The sequence below is a fragment of the Pelecanus crispus genome, chromosome 2 (assembly GCF_030463565.1).
Source record: "Pelecanus crispus isolate bPelCri1 chromosome 2, bPelCri1.pri, whole genome shotgun sequence".
Classification (NCBI taxonomy): domain Eukaryota; kingdom Metazoa; phylum Chordata; class Aves; order Pelecaniformes; family Pelecanidae; genus Pelecanus; species Pelecanus crispus.
In genome coordinates, this window is record NC_134644.1 from 175,071,876 (window position 1) to 175,092,270 (window position 20,395).

Below are 20,395 nucleotides of genomic sequence, written 5' to 3' on the forward strand. Positions count from 1 at the left end.
AAAACCCTCCATATCCATAAAACCTGGGATCTGGAGGAATGGGACTTAACTTCTGGAGGTGTGTAGACCTCCCTGACAGCAGTGGAAGAAGCTGTTTGTCCATCACACAGGGCTGCAGGGAATTCAGCCTTCACCTGTTGGGTCTGATGGTCCTGTTTTGGCAGTGACCTGACTCCAGTTGAATTTTTAGAAGGAAGCTCCTATGTTCCTACCGGATTTTCCCCGGGGATGCTGCTGTACATCTCTGCAATGCCCTGCCACTGCAGAGGAGGCTGTTCCTATGCGCAGAGGTGCTGTAAACCAAGGAGAAGACCATCTCCTTGGGAAACCGCAGGCTGGCGAGCGCCGTGACAGCCAGCGCAAACGCCGTAGCACTGAAGGCAAGATGTCAGCTTGGAGAAATGTTTGTCCTCTTCCCAAAATCAGCACAGAGCCTTCTGATAAGCCGGGGCAAGATAAGCCAGGGTAAGCGCAGGCATTCGTAGGGGCTTTTGCTGGGAAAAAAACCCTGTTTGCGTCCCATTTGTGCGACGTAAAGGCAGGCGACGGTAATGACGAACTCACAGGATCATTTGCTTATCTGCAGAGGTCTCTTCGATGCAGCCGGGCTGTAGCAATGCCAATTTTCCTTCTGCAGAGAAGGTTAGGCTGGGAGGAGTAAAGACAGCAGTGGGTCAGCTCCTTGAAGCCTGACAAAATTGCTCTGAGGGCTTTGGTCTCTTTGATGCAAACTCGATTGTAGGTGCACCAGTGCGCCAGCTGGGTCCAAGGGCGCAGGGGTGCGGGGGTGCCGGGGTTCGGTGCTTGCAGCATTGGTGGGGTTTTTTGTTGTGATTTTTTTATAAAAAGTCAGCAGTGTGCCCAGGTGAGCAAGGCGGCCAACAGCACCCTGGCTTGTGTCAGAAACAGTGCGGGCAGCAGGACTGGGGCAGTGATTGTTCCCCTGTACTCGGCACTGGTGAGGCCGCAGCTCGACTATGGTGTTCAGTTTTGGGCCCCTCACTACCAGAGGGACGCTGAGGTGCTGGAGCGTGTGCAGAGAAGGGCAGCGAAGCTGGTGGAGGGTGTAGAGCACAAATCCTGTGAGGAGCGGCTGAGGGAGCTGGGGTTGTTTAGCCTGGAGAAAAGGAGGCTGAGGGGAGACCTTATCGCTCTGCAGCTCCTGACGGGAGGGTGTAGTGAGGGGGGTCAGGCTCTTCTCCCAAGGAACAAGCGATAGGACGAGAGGAAATGGGCTCAAGTTGTGCTAGGGGAGGTTTAGATTGGATATTAGGAAAAATTTCTTCACGGAAAGAGTGGTCAAGCATTGGAACAGGCTGCCCAGAGAGGTGCGGGAGTCCCCATCCCTGGAGGGGTTCAAAAAATGGGTAGACGTGGCACTTGGGGACATGGTTTAGTGGGCATGGGGGTGTTGGGTTGATGGTTGGACTGATGACCTTAGAGGTCCTTTCCAATCTTAATGATTCCTAGTTTTTACTTTTATTGAAAATAATCTAGCCACCAAGCCAGGAAACATGAAGTTATGACTCTGCTCTTAATTGGTTTAGCAGTGGACTTGGTAATGTTAGGTTAATTGTTGGACTGGATGATCTTAAAGAGCTTTTCCAACCTAAACAATTCTATGATTCTATGAAATCATTGGAGTAAGCCTGCTGTGAAGGCAGAAGTGTGGGACTGCTGCCTGTCCTGGGCTTTGGGACTGCTAAAACCAGTGCCCGTAATGTCTTCTGCACATCCTCAACCCCCCAGGACAGATGGTACCGCTGCACCCGCTCTGGGCAGGGCACTGATGGCATCGGGGCAGAAATAGAAGGAAGAAAAATCCTTAATCTTCCAATTTATCTCCTCGTAAGGAGTGTGCTCCCACACTCGGGGTTTATTCAAGGGGTAACGTGCTTATAGTTTGTAAAGTTGCAAAGGCAGGGATGCTCAGAGAGCCTTCCTGGGCCAGGCATGGTCCTGCGCTTCGGTCTGACTCTGCACCCAGGGAGCTCCAGGAATACATCAGGTCTCCTGGGAGGGAGTGAATATGACTGAAAATATGACTGCGCTGGTGAGGCCACACCTGGAACACTGTGTCCAGTTTTGGGCCCCTCAATACAAGAAAGACATTGAGGTGCTGGAGCGTGTCCAGAGAAGGGCAACGGAGCTGGTGAAGGGTCTGGAGCACAGACCTTATGAGGAGCAGCTGAGGGAGCTGGGACAGTTTAGCTTGGAGAAGAGGAGGCTGAGGGGAGACCTTATCGCTCTCCACAACTGCCTGAAAGGAGGTTGTAGTGAGGTGGGTGTTGGTCTCTTCTCCCAAGTAGTTAGTGATAGGACGAGAGGAAATGGGCTCAAGCTGCGCCAGGGGAGGTTTAGGTTGGAAATTAGGAAAAATTTCTTCACGGAAAGGGTGGTCAAGCATTGGAACAGGCTGCCCAGAGAGGTGGTGGAGTCCCCATCCCTGGAAGTGTTCAAAAAACGTGTAGATGTGGCACTTTGGGACATGGTTTTGTCTAGTCTACCCTTGATTGGTTTAGAGTGGACTTGGTAGTGTAGGTTAATGGTTGGACTGGATGATCTTAAAGGTCTTTTCCAACCTAAACGATTCTATGATTCTATTCTATGATTCTATGAAAAAAAAAAAAAATTTCCAGCTGAGCCTGCCGGCAGCGCCAGCAGCATTTCCACGCGGTGCCGTGGTGCACTCGGCCTCTGCTCTGGGAGCGAGCAGATGCCTTCCAGGGATGCTCGATGGTTTCCAGCTGCCTGGTTCGTGGCAAGCAGGCGTGGTGCTCTGCTCGGGGAGGATTCGGACTTGCAGCATCAGCAGGGCTGTGCTTGGGATGTCAGCAGAGCAGCAGGAGGCAGGGAAGGGGCGTGCATCGGCAAATTGCAGCTTGGGGACCGCCAACCCCTCCGACGCATCCCCTTCCCTCCTGCATCATCCTCCAGACACCCACTCACTCCCATCAAGCACCAAAGAAGCTGAAGACGTCGGGCGGCAATTGCTGCCAGCTCATTCCCTCTGTTCCAGGTGCCAGGATCAAGCTCCACGTGCCTCTTTTCGGATGCTCCTCCATCTCTTCGGTTATTTTGGCAGACTCCGAGGACGGGCGGTTTTGGCAACGCGCCCGTGCCAGGCGAAAAGCACCCGAGAGCTGTTTGCAGCCGCAGCTGATGGAGCTGTTGCTACAGAGATCTTGCCAAAAACAGCCTCCAATCAGTTCCCAACGCCGGTCTGATGCTGAGCCCCGCTCGGAGCCCGGGGAGCCGGCAAAACGATAAATAGGTGCCAGCTTTGCCCATAAAAACTCTGCGTACGGTCGTGTTGAGGACGGCGATTCACAGCAGTTGCGTGGCTTATTATTTCCCCGAGTCTTTCTTGAAGCACGTGCGTTTTGTGCCGCCCATGCAGATGTGGCATTTATGCTCCCCTGCGCTATTTCCGACCTTCCCCCTTGTCCCACGACGTACCTGGAGGTGTGCTCCAGGCAGAGCCGTTGCTTGCTTTCCTACCATCCTTCCTCCTCCTCCTCGGATGTTGCTGCAAGCAGAAGGCTTTGAAGGACCAGCTATGGCTCAGCGGGCAGCACCGACCTGTGCCAAGCTGCACCCAGGTTCACATCTGGCCTTACAGAGCCTTGTTTAGCCAACGCCAAGATTTGGAAGGTGTTTTTTTTCCAAAAAAAAATTTAAAAAAGATCAGTGTTGTCTGTCTGTCTGTCCCCACCACCACGGGGAGTGCTGGAGATGCTGGCATCCAGCGGAGATGGAGACAGGCTGTTCAGGCATCAGGAGGACCCCTCAATAGAGGAAAGGTATTTTAACCTCGGAAAAGTGTGCATTTTCATCAAATCATCAAATGGTTTGGGTTGGAAGATCATCTTGGAAGATCATCTTTGAAGAACATCTAGCCCAACCCCCCTGCAATAAGCAAGGACATCTTCAACCAGATCAGGTTGCTCAGAGCCCCGTCCAACCTGACCTTGAACACTTCCGAGGGTGGAGTAGACTCTTGGTTCCTCTTTTGCCCCAGCTGCGGTGGGATATACCCAAATATACCTTGGGTGCACACTGTGGGAGTGGTGATCGCTCTTCTCCCAGCGGGATGGATGTTTAGGGTAACCTTCACCACCGAGAAAGACCAAAGTGGTGAGCTTCAAGCCGTTGGGTGTTAATGCTGATCTCAGCCCACGTTTAGACGCAGTGAGCTGTTTAAAGATGTTCTTGTAGTGTATTTGGGTGTAAGTGGGGTGATCCGGAAGAGCTTTCAGAGATGCTCCAGCTCCCTTGCGGCCAACGTCCTTGGAGTATTTGGGCAGAGGTGCTTTTCCACTGTCAAGCCCCCAAATACTTGCGAGGCTCTTTCCTTCACGCTTTCTCCCCAGTTTTTTGTTTCCATGGGTAGGTTAGATGGGTGAGGGATCAATTCGTTTTCCATGCGAACAGCGTGGGCTAAGGCATCTGCATCTCTCCGGTGTGACACATCCACCGTGCCCAGCATCGCGCCGCTCGTGGGAGGGGGTGAGCACAGCTGGGGAGAGCAGCAGTCCCCCACTCCCATCCAACTTCCATTTCATAACCTGCCTTCATCTGGAATCAAATGGGTTTTATTTCCCATCAGCAGTAATTATCCCTGTCCACACTAACTCAGCATCCTCTGGCACAGCCGGACCGTCTCCGCCGGAATCGACGGCTGAGCGAGTGCATCCCACCAAACGCCCGTCGAGATGCAGGGAGGGCAAAGATTCAGTCTGGAGCCGCTGCTGATGCCCAGAGGCAGCGCGGTGGGAGCCAAGTGGGGGATCTCCACAGGGATCTGCGGGAGGACGGGGCAGTGGTTGCACAAAGCCGGGGGTGGCCGAGCCGGCTGCGCTTGCTTCTCCAAGACAAGCTGAATTTCAGGGGCGTCATTAAAAGTCACTCAACTAAGATTTCAGCATAAATGAATAGCTGCTGAAAGCAGCAGGTGTGGAGCTTGCTGGAGAGCCAGCGGCAGGCTTGCCAGCTATTTAATATTTAAGCAGCAGCATTGTTAGATTCTTGCTAGCCCGGCTTCCCATGGCAGCGATGTAATGGAACATTTGTCCCCTACCCTTTGCCTGCCCCCGCAGTAAACTATTTCTTCAAAGTTTTTAAGCCAGCGCCTTATGAACTGTGCTTGACAAAGGTCAAACTAACAGAGCCACTGGATTAAAAGGAAGACGTTTTTTACGCTGAGGGTGGTGAAACACTGGCACAGGTTGCCCAAAGAGGTGGTGGATGCCCCATCCCCAGAAACATTCCAGGCCAGGTTGGACGGGGCTGTGAGCACCCTGATCTGGTTGAAGATGTCCCTGCTCATGGCAGGGGGGTTGGGCTGGATGACCTTGAAAGGTTCCTTCCAACCCAAACCATTCGATGATTCTATGATTAAGGTGCTTTCTGCGATACCCGTCTCCATCCAGTGACTTAGGGCTGCTGCTTTTCATGCCTGTTAGCGACATGGAGATGGTGGAGCAGAGCTGATGAGTTCTTCTATGCAGTGACCCCGCTGTTGCGGGAACGAAGCAGCAAAAGGGTTTTGCTGGTGGGACTTTGCAGACGGCACAAATCTGACCCGTGCTCGAATGCAGCGCAGCATGCATGGGCATCAATTGTAGGGTGGTTTTTGCTGTTGGTTTTGCTGAAGTTGGTGGGATGATCAAAAGTCCTTAGTTACACTGAGAAGGCCAACAGCCTCTTCGCCTCCTGAGAGCATCGGTCTGCCTGCGCCCTCCACGCTGTGCTGTGCCTCTGAACCCAAGCTGTGGGGTTTGTATCTTCTAGCAGGGCTCTTCCAGGCTCCGCACCAGTAAGTATTTCCCACGATTAGACTGAAATGATGATTTGATGGGGCTAAAGCAAGGCCTGAGCAAAGTCTGGGTAGCAATCTGTGCCGTTCTTCACATGCCATATCATGCTCATGGGGCTTTCATGCCCATAGCTGATGGTACATCCAAGTCTAGGTCACCAGGAGGACCGTTGTCTGCAGAGACATCGCCCTGGTGGTGCTGCTTGAAGATCTACAAGCTTTTATATCTATAAGCTTTAAGGTCTGCAAGCTTTAAGGTCTGCAAGCTTTAAGGTCTGCAAGCTTTAATGTCTACAAGCTTTAAGGTCTGCAAGCTTTCAGGTGTGCAAGCTTTATGGTCTACAAGCTTTATGGTCTGCAAGCTTTAATATCTACAAGCTTTAAGGTCTACAAACTTTAAGGTCTGCAAGCTTTAATATCTACAAGCTTTAAGGTCTGCAAGCTTTAAGGTCTGCAAGCTTTAATGTCTACAAGCTTTAAGGTCTGCAAGCTTTCAGGTGTGCAAGCTTTATGGTCTACAAGCTTTATGGTCTGCAAGCTTTAATATCTACAAGCTTTAAGGTCTACAAACTTTAAGGTCTGCAAGCTTTAATATCTACAAGCTTTAAGGTCTGCAAGCTTTAAGGTCTGCAAGCTTTAAGGTCTACAAGCTTCAAGGTCTACAAGGTTTAATATCTACAAGCTTTCAGGTCTACAAGCTTCAAGGTCTGCAAGCTTTAAGCCCCCATGACTGCCCCTTTCTGAAACCATGAAGATCTTTGCTTTTGTGAGTCTGATTGCCGAGAGTCTGCGTGATTTGACAAGTTTCCACGCTCCTGCAGTGGAAGAGGTATTTTTGCTCAGTTTGGACAGAAGCACTTGCTTCCCCAGAGGGATTCGCTGCCTGTAGTTAAGCTGTTTCCCAAATCTGAGCCAACTCTTGCCAGCTAACCAGCCCCTGGCCTGGTGGGGAAGCAGGGCAACTCTTGAGCTACTGTTGGTTTTGTAGGCTGGGTGGATTTTGCAGCACTCCAACCTGCTCCAGGCAGCACCCTCAGCTTCTTGCAGAGATCCTTCTCCACACCAGGCTCCAGGTTTCAGCAGGAAAATGACCAGGCAAAAGAGACTGGTTGTATTTATTGGCAAGACCAAGGATTAAATCTTGGCTCTACACGGCCAAGGCTTAGTGTGTTGAGTCCAACCAGGATGGGGGGCTGCTCCTTGATCCGTCCCTCTTCCACCTCGTGGGGACACGGGCCCTCTCTGCAGAGTGAATCCCCTCCCTCACCCAGCCCCAGGTGGGGTGGTGGCATCTTTGACCCCTTTCTCCCTCGAGACATCACAGCTTCAGGGAGAGGCACCTTCAGCAAACGTGAAATGACATACTAATGTCACAGCCTGTTGTCTCTGTGCTTTTGATGGCAGCACACATCGTGCTTACCTTGACGCTTCATCATTTCCGCAACTAACACAGCGTAGCCGTTGGCAGCTCCCTGACCATCTTCACGCTGAGCTTCCACATTTCCAGGCAGGATCTGGTCTGGGTAGACCATGTGCACCAGCTGCTTCCCCTCCTGGCCTCAAGACAAACGAGGACGGTGCATGCTGTAATACCTTGGAGACAGAACCATAGAATCACAGAATCATAGAATCACAGAATTGTAGAGGTTGGAAAAGACCTTGAAGATCATCCAGTCCAACCATTAACCTAACACTACCAAGTCCACCACTAGACCAATTAAGGGTAGAGTAAAATTTCATGTTTCCTGGCTTGGTGGCTGGATTAGTTTTTAATGAAAGTAAAAACTAGGAATCATTAAGGTTGGAAAGGATCTCTAAGATCATCAGTCCAACCATCAACCCAACACCACCATGCCTACTAAACCGTGTCCCAAAGTGCCACATCTGCCCGTTTTTTGAACACTTCCAGGGATGGGGACTCCCGCACCTCTCTGGGCAGCCTGTTCCAATGCTTGAGATGGCTTTTTGTTCAGGAAAGCTTCTTTTAAATGCCCTCTCACCCCCAAAATCTCCCCTTGAAGGTGTAGCGACCCTACTTGCCTGTTCTGTTCAACACAGGAGGTGTGGAGATGCCTGATCCATCCTGACCATGGTTCTCAGTAGAGATGGAGCAGATCTCTGCATCTCAAACATCAGTAACCTTGAGACCCAGAACACAAATATGGGTCTTCCAAAATGTCTTCCAATTATCAAAGATGAAACAAAACATTACAATTTGATGTCTCTGAACTTCAGCATCCCTCAGCACCTTTGTCCTCCAGAATGGGTTATGTGATGGAAGCCTGTCACCAGTTCCCTGATTGTCACACTTGTGGCACGATATTTCTTTCCAACATGAGCCAGACCCCCAGTTCTAGGGGCACAGGTCGGCTAGCCAGCTCTTTTTTTGGTCTTGGCCGTCTACGTGCTGTGACCTCGTGGCATCTTTTTGTTCAGAACTTGCTAAAATCACCCCAAAAATGGCAAGTGGGACCTTAGCGGTGGCAGCAGAAGGGCAAGTTTTCATCTCCTGTAAGATGCAGAATTGCAGAGGGGATGTCCCGGGAGTTACGTTCCTGTGTTCATCCTGACCTTGAAGCCTGCAGCTCGTGCTGTTGCAGATGGATGCGATCCTTGCCATCAAGCTCGTTTGCAGTTTCACTGGTAAGAGCTGATTGCGACGATAACGAAGCCAAGTCTGACTCATCAGTACCTGAACGAGGAGCAAGGCCATCCACAGCGTGCTGCCAGCAATTTTACTCCTGATCTGGCTCTGCTGGTGGGACGGATTCGAAGATCTCCAGCTGATCTCGATCTTACTGCTTTGCCTGGCATTTTTGGACCACGCAGTAGCTCAAAGCATGGATTCTATGTCAGTGAGGCCTTGCTCATAGGTTTTAATCAATTTATCTCAAAAGGAGGAGGTGGCAGCCAAAGAGAACTTTCTTTAAAGATTACGAGGTGTTAATGTATGTCAAGTCAGCATGTGTGTTTGAGAGCAAACCATGTTAAGCTGTTTCATCTCACCAGTCTCATGGGCTGTCCCTGCTCCTGGGCACATTTTGGGGCTCCAGTTTCAAATTCGTATTGGGATAGAAAGCGCAGAAGGAGTTGCGTTAAGACAAGGGTTTTACTGTACCATGTGCTGCACGAAATCCCGAATTGGGAGCAGAATCTCCCTCCTTAGATATTTCATCCAGGTTTTGAAGCCAGATGTGAATAACCTCCATTCACCTATGAGCCCACACATCCCTCACCTCCTGCATCCAGCTGGCACGGCCAGAATATTAAAAGCCGCATAACTCTGCGGCCACTTCAACAGCCTTTGCTGTGTTTGGAAGAACCTTTGCACCAACTGATTGGAAAGCGTCTGAAATTCCAGCAGCTGCGCGTTGGTCAAGGAGCAGCTGACGTCGTTACTGGGAATTTACGGTCGGCTCATTTTCTGGTAACTGGTTGGCCAGATGTTTGCAGTGCTGCTGTGTGCTCCTCAGATCTTCCTGTCAGGTGAGCGTGAGAAGAGACGGAGATTTTGGGAGCCAGTGCCCAGAGGAGACTTCATCCCCCTCTTTGCTCCCAGATTCTCATTGCCTTTAGCAAGGAAGGTTTGCCCTGAGATGCAAGGAGATGTGCTGGGTGCCTTTATTTGCAAGTGTTTTGAAAAATAGGAGGCCAGAAGGAAGAGCTGATGATCAGGTGAATTTTTTTATTATTTTTTTTAGAAGGGAGAGGAAGAAGTGAGGTGCACAGAGGGTAGAAAACTTCTGGAAGTTGTTGCAGTGGGAAGCTGTGGAGGCTGATATTGCTGCATGTTCAGGAAGGGATTAAACAAATTCAAGACAACCGGTCCATAAACATCTCTGAAGTGGGTGCCTTGGAGGACACCTCCCTGCTGTCACCCCTACCGCAGGGACTGGGTGCTGGGGGGGCACAAGGGCATGGGCCGCAGGCAGCAACCCAGGGTCATGAGCAGCATGACCATAAACAGCATCTCTTGCTGCCATGGTTTGAAGCAGAATACTGGGCTGGAGACACCATTGCTCTGACCCAGGAGGACCTTTCTTACCTTGCAGATCTTTCCAAAAGGTCCATGAAGTAGGGCAAATGGACAGATTTTGCGTAGGGAAGCTAAGGTGGTCCTAAAGTCTTTGGTTCTTGGGGAAACCTGGAGAAAAGGGGAGTCTCCTTTCAGCTCCCGCAGCACCAGGGATTTGCACAGATGACACAGTACTTGAAGGTTCTCCGGGTCATGGTTGGGCAGGGATGCTACCACCAGAAGAGAAACCTGTTTGCCATGAGGGTCTTTCCCTTGCTCAGCTTTGATCACAGGAACTTGCCTGAAGCAGACCCTTGAGGTCTTCTCCCAGCATCCATTGCCTTTCTCTGCAGTAAACGTTAGGTATTCCTCCTTCAGCAACGGGGCTCTTCGTTAGGAAGCTTCCTTATCATTAATTCCCTTCCAGCCAGGGCTTTGCCCCTGGGGGAGGAGATCTGGTAACCATGGATCTGGGTACAGCGTCAGGCGTGAGAGCTGATGCCTTTCTCTTGAGAAGACACTGGGCGTCATGGGGGAGGAGGTGCTCTCATTCACGTGCACTCGAGAGGAAAAAGGGATTAAGCCATTCAACACAGTCATAATTTCAGGGCTCAGAAGTCTCATTAAAACTAGCTTTGACAGAAGCTTAATTTTATTGCCTCTTGCTTGAATAAAATTTTTGAGGTCTATCCTATTAAGAAGATTTGTTTCTTTTTCTTTTTCTGAAACCAACATCTGATCTGGATTCTATTAACGCAAGCGTCTTAATGTGTACATAGCGGGGGTTTAATGCTGTTTCTTCGAAAACTGCTCGAAACGAAGTTATTTCTCCAGATGTTTGCTGTTATGTTTCGCTGTGGAGCGAATGGCTAATAATTTGCTCAGTGCCATTTGTTTTCTGCACGAGCCTGATTATTTGCACATCCCCGCAGTGAAGGACTGTTAAGGCAGAAAAAGACCTTTCCTGTGCTCATTAAGCAAATATTGGCAAGGAGTTCAAACAATATTGGAAAGCGTTGCCCTTAGACAAAGGCTAATACTGGTCATGTGCCTCGTTGGGAGGTGTTGGAGGGTCTCGGCGTGGATGCTAGGCTGCTGGGCAAGCATGAAGCCAAAGGGAACGTGGAGCAAGAGTGGGTTTGCTCTGCTAGTAGAGGCTTTAAGCTGGTGCTAGTCCAAAAAACAGCATGTAAATGCCATCCTGCACCTCCAGGTGCTTTTTTCCGTGTTTCTCCACCAAGTGTGCTCAGGTAAGGTGTCTCTTGGAATAGTTTGGTAGCTGTTGGTGCTGTGACCTATTCCGTCTTCTGGGAGTGAGGGATCTGCAGGTTCAGATGTAACCGACTGCAATGTGGTAGACGAAAATGTGCCAAAAAGGGCTTTTCTGGTCCTCGTCGCCTCTGCCTGTGTTGGCTTTGACCATCTGAGAGGAGCGAGAGCGGTGCTCGAGGCACGAGGAAGGGCTGCACTTGTAAAGGACCATGGGTGGGACAAAGCTATGAGATGCGTAGGATCTGTCCAGGCGTGTCTACAGCTGTTCTTCACAAATAAGCGTAGTTTAAAGGAGAATGTAGTGTTTGCAGGGTTTGAAATGAAGCTGGAGACCGCAGCCATGGAGGGCTTGGTCATCATCTGCTAAACAACTGATGAATGACTCAAAGCTTGATGCGAGGAGGTGGGAGTAGGTCCCAGGTGCAGAACCCAGACCGGTGGGCACCAGGAGGTCATCTCTGGGTGCATCTGCATTAATCCTAAAGTGAAGGGAGACTTTAATAAGGGCATGCGCGCGTCGCAGTCACCGTTGGTAACTCCTTGTTCACTATTACTGTATTGCAGTTCGTCGCCTTCTGGAGTGTTTGAGAAAGAATATGACATTTATCGGGATTACAGTGCGGAAGGTCAACTCCTCCACTACAGGTAGCCGAAATTTCCCTCTGATACCGGGGTTGGGGTCTGCAACATGGCCTCGGCGGTGCGGTGGGGGTGTGGGACAGCCCGTGTGCTACCAGCTGACCTGCGGGGATGGGGCAGCGAGTGACACCGGTGGGTTTTTTGTGCTCTTCCTCCTCCCCATCCCCTTCCCTTCACGTGTTACCTTTTTTAGCTTTACTACTACCCTTAAATAAACCTTAAGATATATTTCGATGGTTCTTCGGAACCATCCATCCCCTTTATGCGGTGGTCCTCGTTTGAGTGGCTCCTACCCATGACCAGAAACTAGAGCAGGACGGGAGGAGCACCAGGGCTGTCCGGTGGTGGGGTCACACCTCAGGATGAGCTCCTGGTCTGTGGGGTTTCATTAGGCTCCACCATCGGTTCGGGAAGGGGCAGGACTCACCCGGTGCTGCTGGTCCACCCCAACGCCTGCCATCACAGTGGGGTGGTGGCTTGAACGTCTCTCCACAGGTTTCTAGGCTGGTTTCAAACTGGTTTCTAGGCTCTTTCCTAGGATTTTTGCATTGAATATAAGCAGGTTTGTGTGGGTATGGATTTAATCTGTTGCCGCAGCGAGCCCAGCTGATTCAGTCTGCTGTCTCCGTAGAGCCCAGGAGGTGGGAAAGCCTCCTGAGAAACGAAGCTATGTCTTCCAGCCTGTGGGTCCAACTGCTTTTCAGAATCTGTTGGTAAGACAGATATGTGCTTTCTCTTGCTCAGATCAGGATTTCAGGTGCTAAAGCGAACAACCACCTCCAGCTTTCATGGATTTATGTTGCTAGGAAAGAATACGGCGTCGTGCTTGTCTTCGTTACAGCTCAAAATGCCCCTATTAGAGTTTGCACAGGTGGTTCAGGTGTACGAACACCATGACTTCTCACTAGTACTGATGTGCACAAATGCCTTGGACATGGGCAAAAAGCAGCAGAATTGATGATGTCTGAGTAGATGATCAGAGGTGGAGAACGATTGTATACTGGGCTCCTGGAGCCTGGCCCAGCACATGCATCACCGCTTTCAAAACAAGCTTTTTGCCTTCAAAACCCAAGCAGGGATGGATTTAGGGGGGCTGAGAAATTGCTTTTGATACAGCCCAGATGGCTCCTTGGCCACCTTTTCTCAGTGGCCAAAGGAGGCAGCTTAGCTGACCCACCTCCTCCTGCCCCAGAGCATAGGACAAGAGGAAATGGCCTCAAGTTGCATCAGGGAAGGTTTAGATTGGATATTAGGAAAAATTTCTTCACGGAAAGAGTGGTCAAGCATTGGAACAGGCTGCCCAGAGAGGTGGGGGAGTCCCCATCCCTGGAAATGTTCAAAAAATGGGCAGAGGTGGCACTTGGGGACATGGTTTAGTGGGCATGGTGGTGTTGGGTTGATGGTTGGGCTGATGATCTTAGAGATCCTTTCCAACCTTAATGATTCCTAGTTTTTTTTCATTAAAAACTAATCCAGCCACCAAGCCAGGAAACATGAAATTATTCCTCTACCCTTAATTGGTCTAGTGGTGGACTTGGTAGTGTTAGGTTAATGGTTGGACTGGATGATCTTAAAGGCCTTTTCCAACCTAAACGATTCTATGATTCTGTGAGTTGGGAGATGTCCCTCTTGGTCACCACCTGCCAGAATGGAGGTGGTGGTGAGGTTCTGCAAACTCTGGGGCCTCCCCACAGACCCAGACAGACCCGTCTCACCCTGACCCCATCCCATCCTGTGCAGGTAGGGTTTTTGGTACCTACTTGCGTCATCCAGATCAAATCAGGTGTGACCAAGGAGGATAAACGCCCGCACTGGATGCTTTTACTAATACAGACCTGCAAACAAGTGGTGGCCTGAAGTCTTTAACACCACGTTCATCCCAATTCCTACCTTTAAGACAGCAGATCTATTGACTACAGTCAAATTTAGGGGGTTTTGGAGTTGATGCCTGCCTGGTTGCTTTGGGCTTTGACAAATACCCCCAGTTTCTGGGCTTTTTTGGAGGTGCAGGTGAGTTGAAGCACCTCTAGCTCTTGCTTTGCTTTCCTTGCTGGCAGCAGGGACCGGGAGGCCACGATACTCTGCGTTCCCTTCCCCAGCGCGATGCTCTGCGTTCCCTTCCCCGCTGCTCCGTGACGGCACGGGCTGGCCAGCCGGTCCACGTCAGCGTGGTTTGCAGCCATCTCCGTCCTGGTTCGCGACACACGCAAGCGGAAAAATCACCCAACAGCACTGGCCGTGTGCCATCCTGCCTGCCCTGTAATTCACTGCTTCTGCAGTGACCTCCCAGGAGTGTCAGAATAAATTGCCACTTAAGAGAGGGAAAAAACAAGCTTTCTAGGAGGGGAAACAAATAGGGTAATGGTATCTGGTGTTTATCCTCACCAGCAGAATATTCTCCGGGAGCACTGGGTGAGCTCGGAGAAACCTGCCCATGGCCGGTTTTACTCCAAAGCATCCCTTCTGTGTGCTGGGTGGATGCATACGAATACCAAATGAGCTTTTTAACTGGTAATATTATCGTATCGTAAGTCGATGTTACACAGCATAGTAAATAATCATAAATAATCCTGATCCATCTCCCAGAGGTGATAAACAGCACCGCAGGGAATGCATAGCGCGAGTGAGGAATTGCATAATACAACCGTGCCGACAAATAAAACAGCATTGTGACCAGCGGCTATTAAACTAATATCATGAATGCTTATAGCAAATTTATTTCAGCGTGCTCTGGTCAGACCTGTCGTTATCTCAAACCCTTCGAGCCCCACGTTGGGTACCAAAAAGGACCGTCGTGGTTTAACCCCAGCCGGCAGCTAAGCACCGCACAGCCGCTCACTCAGTCCGCCCCGGTGGGATGGGGGAGAGAATCGGGAGGGCAAAAGTAAGAAAACTCATGGGTTGAGATAAGAACAGTTTCATAACTGAAATAAAATAATAATAATAATAATAATAAATTGTAGTGAAAAGGAAAACAACGACAAAAAAAGAAAGGAACAAAACCCAGGAAAAACAAGTGATGCAACCACTCACCGCCCGCCGACTGACACCCAGCCCGTCCCCGAGCAGCAATCGCTGCCCTCCGGCCAACTCCCCCCGGTTTATAGATCGAGCATGACGTCGTATGGTATGGAATGTCCCTTTGGCCACTTTGGGTCCCCTCCCAGCTTCTTGTGCACCTGGCAGAGCATGGGAAGCTGAAAAGTCCTTGACTTTAGTATAAGCACTAGTGAGCAACAACTAAAACATCAGTGTGTTAGAATAGAATAGAATAGAATAGAATAGAATAGAATAGAATAGAATAGAATAGAATAGAATAGAATAGAATAGAATCATTAAGGTTGGAAGGGGCCTCTAAGATCATCAGTCCAACGTCAACCCAACACCACCATGCCCACTAAACCATGTCCCCAAGTGCCATGTCTGCCTGTTTTTTGAACACTTCCAGGGATGGGGACTCCACCACCTCTCTGGGCAGCCTGTTCCAATGCTTGACCACTCTTTCCATGAAGAAATTTTTCCTAATATCCAATCTAAACCTCCCCTGGCGCAGCTTGAGGCCATTTCCTCTTGTCCTGTCGCTGGTTACTTGGGAGAAGAGACCAACACCCACCTCTCTACAACCTCCTTTCAGGTAGATAGAATCACAGAATCATGGAATGCTTTGGGTTGGAAGGGACCTTTAGAGGTCATCTAGCCCAACCCCCCTGCCATGAGCAGGGACATCTTCAACCAGATCAGGGTGCTCAGAGCCCCGTCCAACCTGGCCTGGGATGTTTCCAGGGATGGGGCATCGACCACCTCTCTGGGCAACCTGGGCCAGTGCTTCACCACCCTCAGTGTAAAAAATCTCTTTCTTATATCTAGTCTAAATCTATTCTTCTTTAGTTTAAATCCATTATTCCTTGTTCTGTCACAACAGGCCTTGCTAAAAAGATTCTCCCCATCTTTCCTGTAGGCCCCCTTTAAGTACTGAAAGGCCGCACTCAGGTCCCCCCGCAGCCCCCTCCTCTCCAGGCTGAGCACCCCCAACTCCCCCAGCCTGGCCTCGGAGCAGAGGGGCTCCAGCCCTCGGATCATTTCTGTGGCCCTCTGTTGTAGAGAGCGAGAAGGTCTCCCCTCAGCCTCAGTGTTACCAACGTTATTCTCATGCTAAATCCAAAACACAGCACTACGCCAGCTCCTAGGAAGAAAATTAACTCTATCCCAGCAGAAACCAGGACGCAGGGACACGGGGCAGCGACAGGGTCACGGAGCAGTGACAGGAACGCGCCACTCTCTATCCTGAGCAGTTTTTTTTTCTGCGAAGGGGGTTATTGATGGGTTCTGACCCGCCGCCAGCTGGGTGGCGGTGCCGGAGACGGGCTGCAATCAGAAACGAGGGACGAGGCGGGTTTTGGGGACAACGGTCTCCACCCACCAGCTGGTTGATGCCCGTGGCTGCCCAAGCAATTAAAAGATTAAATTTCACTGCGGTTAGCACACATGACCTGTTTGCATCAGCACGTGCTTTGCTGCAGGAGATGCTTCCATCTTCCCAACCCCAACTTTACCGCAGACAGCCCTTGCCGCCCTCCCCCCCAATCCCTTCCAGCCAGGAAGCTAATTAGCAGCTTTGCTTAATTAGTTGAGAGTGGACTTGTTCTGGAAGAAGGGCTCTCAAGTGCCCTCTGTCTGGGGGCAGCCAAGCGAGACTGACACAGCCTGGGGTGTTTTTTTTTTTTTTAACCATGTGAGTGCCACATGCACGCTGCTCTGGCGCTCGTAAAAGCAGAAGTCAAAGCTCACCAGACCTACCTCATCGTGGCAGGGATGATTTCATATTAACCACGTTAAGTTTAAGGAGAAGGGTGCATGGTACATTCTGAAAACCACCCTGCATAAAGGCATCTTGGTGTCAGCGTCTCCAGAGCTTAGCTGGCAGCTCTTCTTTGGATGGACAAAGGCTGGGCAGATCCCAGAAGGTGCAAAGGGCGTTGCTGAGGGGACGACGGTGGGCAGCACCCATGGCACGGGGGAGGCCACCTGGAAGCCCAACGTTGGCGTCTACCTCTGGATGGCTCAGAGGGATGGACGCATGGTCCCTCATGCAAATGGGAAGACCCTTGAGGTACCTCTGCCTGAAATGGGGGGACCGCAGTCCAGACACCTCTTTCTGATGCTCAGGGACAGGTTTTCGGGAAAGGCTGCAGCACCCTTGGCCAGGTTGCAAAGGGATGGGGAACCTCTGGTCTTCCCACGGGCTCATGCCGGTGCTGAGGGGGTGATTGCGAAACGGGCTGGCACCCAACCAGCACTTTAAAGACTCCCATCGTGGAGTGGGCTGAGCCCTCAAGCGCTTCCATCAGAGCAACGCTGCCCCAGCTCCTCCAGATCCAGCCCTGGAATCCAGCTGCTTCCAAATGCTGTTCATGAAATGATCCTGGAGGCTTCACAGTCGTGTGGGAGATCAGGTCTCCAGCCCAACAGCCTTCTCAGGTCCTTCCAACCCTCTCCTCCTCACCAAGTCGTGCGTTAGTCCCACAGGTTTTTCGCAAGGCCCTGGTAAGTGCACGTTGCCTCCTTTGAAGGCCAAGATAAGAGGCGGGCAGACAGCGGACATGGCAGATGGACAGAGGATTGAGTTACACAATGTGTCTGTAGATCTCTCGTGGCTGAGGAAGCTTGGTGAGACCTAGGCCGTGGCTTGCTCCCTTCTGGGCATGTGTCCACTTGCTTCCATCACCTCCTCCCCTTTGGCTGGGAAGGGAGAAGCTGGAGGACTTACAGATTTTTGGACAAAGTGTGGGAGCAAGGTGGCTTGTGAGAGGACAGCTGTCCTCGCATGAAGGCTGGGTACGGGCAGACGGAGAAGCAGGAGGTTGGCTGATGGGGGAGAGGTCCCGTGGGGTTCAGCTGGGCAACCACCCTCATCCATGGTGTCGTCATCCCCAAGTGCAGCTTTGGGGTTCAGCTGCCTGGGTCGCCCCAGGAGCTCCAGCAGCATCCTCAGGAGCAGGCAGGGATTTTTTTCCGCTTCCTTGACAGCGCTGGCTCGGTGCTCCCGGCCAACAATTGCTATGAGAGATTTTCTAATATAATGAAGATTAGTGGGTGTCATTAAGAGGATGACGTCTTACTCCGTCTGTCTCGAACGCTTTTGTAGGAAAGCCCTTGCATCCAAATCCCATCGAGACAGGCAATTACGATAACTGTTCTTAACCCTTTCCTCTTTATTCCTTCTGGTTGGTGGTCCCTGGAGCCCAGTCGCTTAATGTCCTCATTTTTCCTGCCATGGTCCTGTTGAGAGGGTTGAACTCTGCTAATCCATGCAGTTGGTTTTGTCAATAACTCTGTTTCCCATGTGGGACAAATCCCAGGTCTCTGTTGTTGTCCCTGTGTTGGCCAGTCAAGGGGTGGAGTGTCCAAGGCTGCGAGAGCTGGTCTTCAGATCAGAGACCTTCAGCTTGCTCCTCTGAATTTGTCTCCTCTCCAGAGAACAATTGGTAGAACATGAGCCAGCAGTGGTGTGGCCAGAGGTGAAATAGTGTGGCCAGCGGGAGCAGGGCAGGGATCGTCCCCCTGTGCTCGGCGCTGGTGAGGCCGCACCTGGAATGCTGTGTCCAGTTTTGGGTGCCTCAGTACAAGAAGGACACTGAGGGGGCTGGAGCGTGTCCAGAGAAGGGCAACGGAGCTGGTGAAGGGTCTGGAGCACAAGTCCTGGGAGCAGCGGCTGAGGGAGCTGGGGGTGTTTAGCCTGGAGAAGAGGAGGCTGAGGGGAGACCTGATCGCTCTCTACAACTGCCTGACAGGAGGGGGTAGTGAGGTGGGTGTTGGTCTCTTCTCCCAAGTAACAAGCAATAGGACAAGAGGAAATGGGCTCAAGCTGCGTCAGGGAAGGTTTAGATTGGATATTAGGAAAACTTTCTTTACGGAAAGAGTGGTCAAGCATTGGAACAGGCTGCCCAGAGAGGTGCGGGAGTCCCCAGCCCTGGAGGGGTTAAAAAAACGGGCAGAGGTGGCACTTTGGGACACAGTTTAGTGGGCATGGGGGTGTTGGGTTGATGGTTGGACTGATGATCTTAGAGATCCTTCCCAATCTTAATGATTCCTAGTTTTTACTTTCATTAAAAACTAATCCAGCCACCAAGCCAGGAAACATGAAATTATTCCTCTCCCCTGAACTGGTTTAGTGGTGGACTTGGTAGTGTTAGGTTAATGGTTGGACTGGATGATCTTCAAGGTCTTTTCCAACCTAAGCGATTCTATGATTCTATGATTCTCTCCCAGCACACAGCTGCTCTGCTCCTGTGACCCTCTTTGTTCCATACTGCTGATCGGGTGGATGTCGTGTACCACGTGCAGGTGGGGGGGCTTTGTGGCCACCAGGAAGATGCTGGAGCTTTCTGTTTGAGGGAAATGCAGTGTGTTGGACGTGGAGCACAGCAGCAAACCATTAATGACCACCTTCTCCCTTTCTGCTCCCTGGGAAATGAGAGGTTCATTTCTTGGAGACTTCCAACAGAAGAACCAGATCTACAAATGTGCCCTGGCCCCTGCTGCAGGCTCCTCTGCTCTGGGAGAAGTTGAGAAATCTGCTTACTTGAGTATACAGTGTCCAGCTCTTAGGGACACTTCCAGTTTGGCTTGGCTGTTCTGTTTGTTCCATAACTCTTAGGTCAGACGTGGAAGCAGAGGTGATCAGTGGGCTGTCCTCCAGTGGTGGAGCAGCTCCTCTGGCCCTGGGCTTGCTGCTGCCCCATGAGCCCCTGCCCGTCCACCCTTTGTTTCTATTCCCAACTGCAGTGATGGCAACGTGCACGCTTCGAAGCTGTGGAGAAACCCCTGTTCTGTGCTTCAGAGCTGGAGAAGCTGTGGCCACTACTGCAACTCGTGTCTGTGCCTGGTTGTATCTCCAGCTCTGCCCTCTTGCTTTGTCTCTTTGGTAGAGAGGTAGGATGTCCAACCCATGAGCTCGGAGGAGTGGATCCTGTTTCTGCTGGGGGCATGTCAGGAGAGCAGGACAGCAACTGCTTCATCTGCATGGCATCCTTGTAATGCTCTTGATGTGGTCTTCCTCAATTTGTCCTGGACCTTCCCAGCCAGGAGAGTTTCAAGAGGCCTTTGATCTTCTCGTGGTTTTCAGCATCTCATGGTCAACAGGAGTCACTTCATGGCTGACTGTCTAGCAAAGCAAGTATGGAAGTGAGGAGAGAATTTGGGTTGGCTTCTAAAAGACCTGGTACCATCTCTCTCGTAGCTCCGCAGAGCCTCGTGTGGCCCATCAGGCACCTGAGGTTTAGGAGTTGGTTGTGTGTCTGTCTTCTGGGTGACCTCTGTTTTGAGACATGGCTGCAGTTTGCCACCTTTCTATGGTTCTCTTCATCTCTTGGCTCTCACACAGGTTGTGCGCTCCAGATGTTGCTAGATTAATTCTCCAGCCATGGGAGTGTTTGGTGTCCAGCTCTTGCCACTGACCATGTTCATGGCCGTGAAACAGGGCCTCCTCCATCTGGGCACAGCCTAGCTGGTTGTTGGTGCCATAGTGCCTTCTCATGGATGTAGGGAACGGGTTTAATTTGTGCTGTTGGCAAAGAGGTTATGTGACGCCAGGTACCAAATTCGGGACGAATCATAGAATCACAGAAGCATAGAATGCTTTGGGTTGCAAG

General features: G+C 51.0%; 1 protein-coding gene across 1 annotated transcript in view; it reads left to right on the forward strand.

Annotated features, from left to right (window-relative positions):
• Nucleotides 1-20,395, forward strand: part of ARHGAP39 (Rho GTPase activating protein 39) — a 131,691-nt gene that overhangs the window by 79,487 nt on the left and 31,809 nt on the right. Inside the window, 1 exon segment of the mRNA XM_075704545.1 lies at nucleotides 11,670-11,750. Within this exon segment, the coding sequence (XP_075560660.1) occupies nucleotides 11,670-11,750 (81 nt within the window).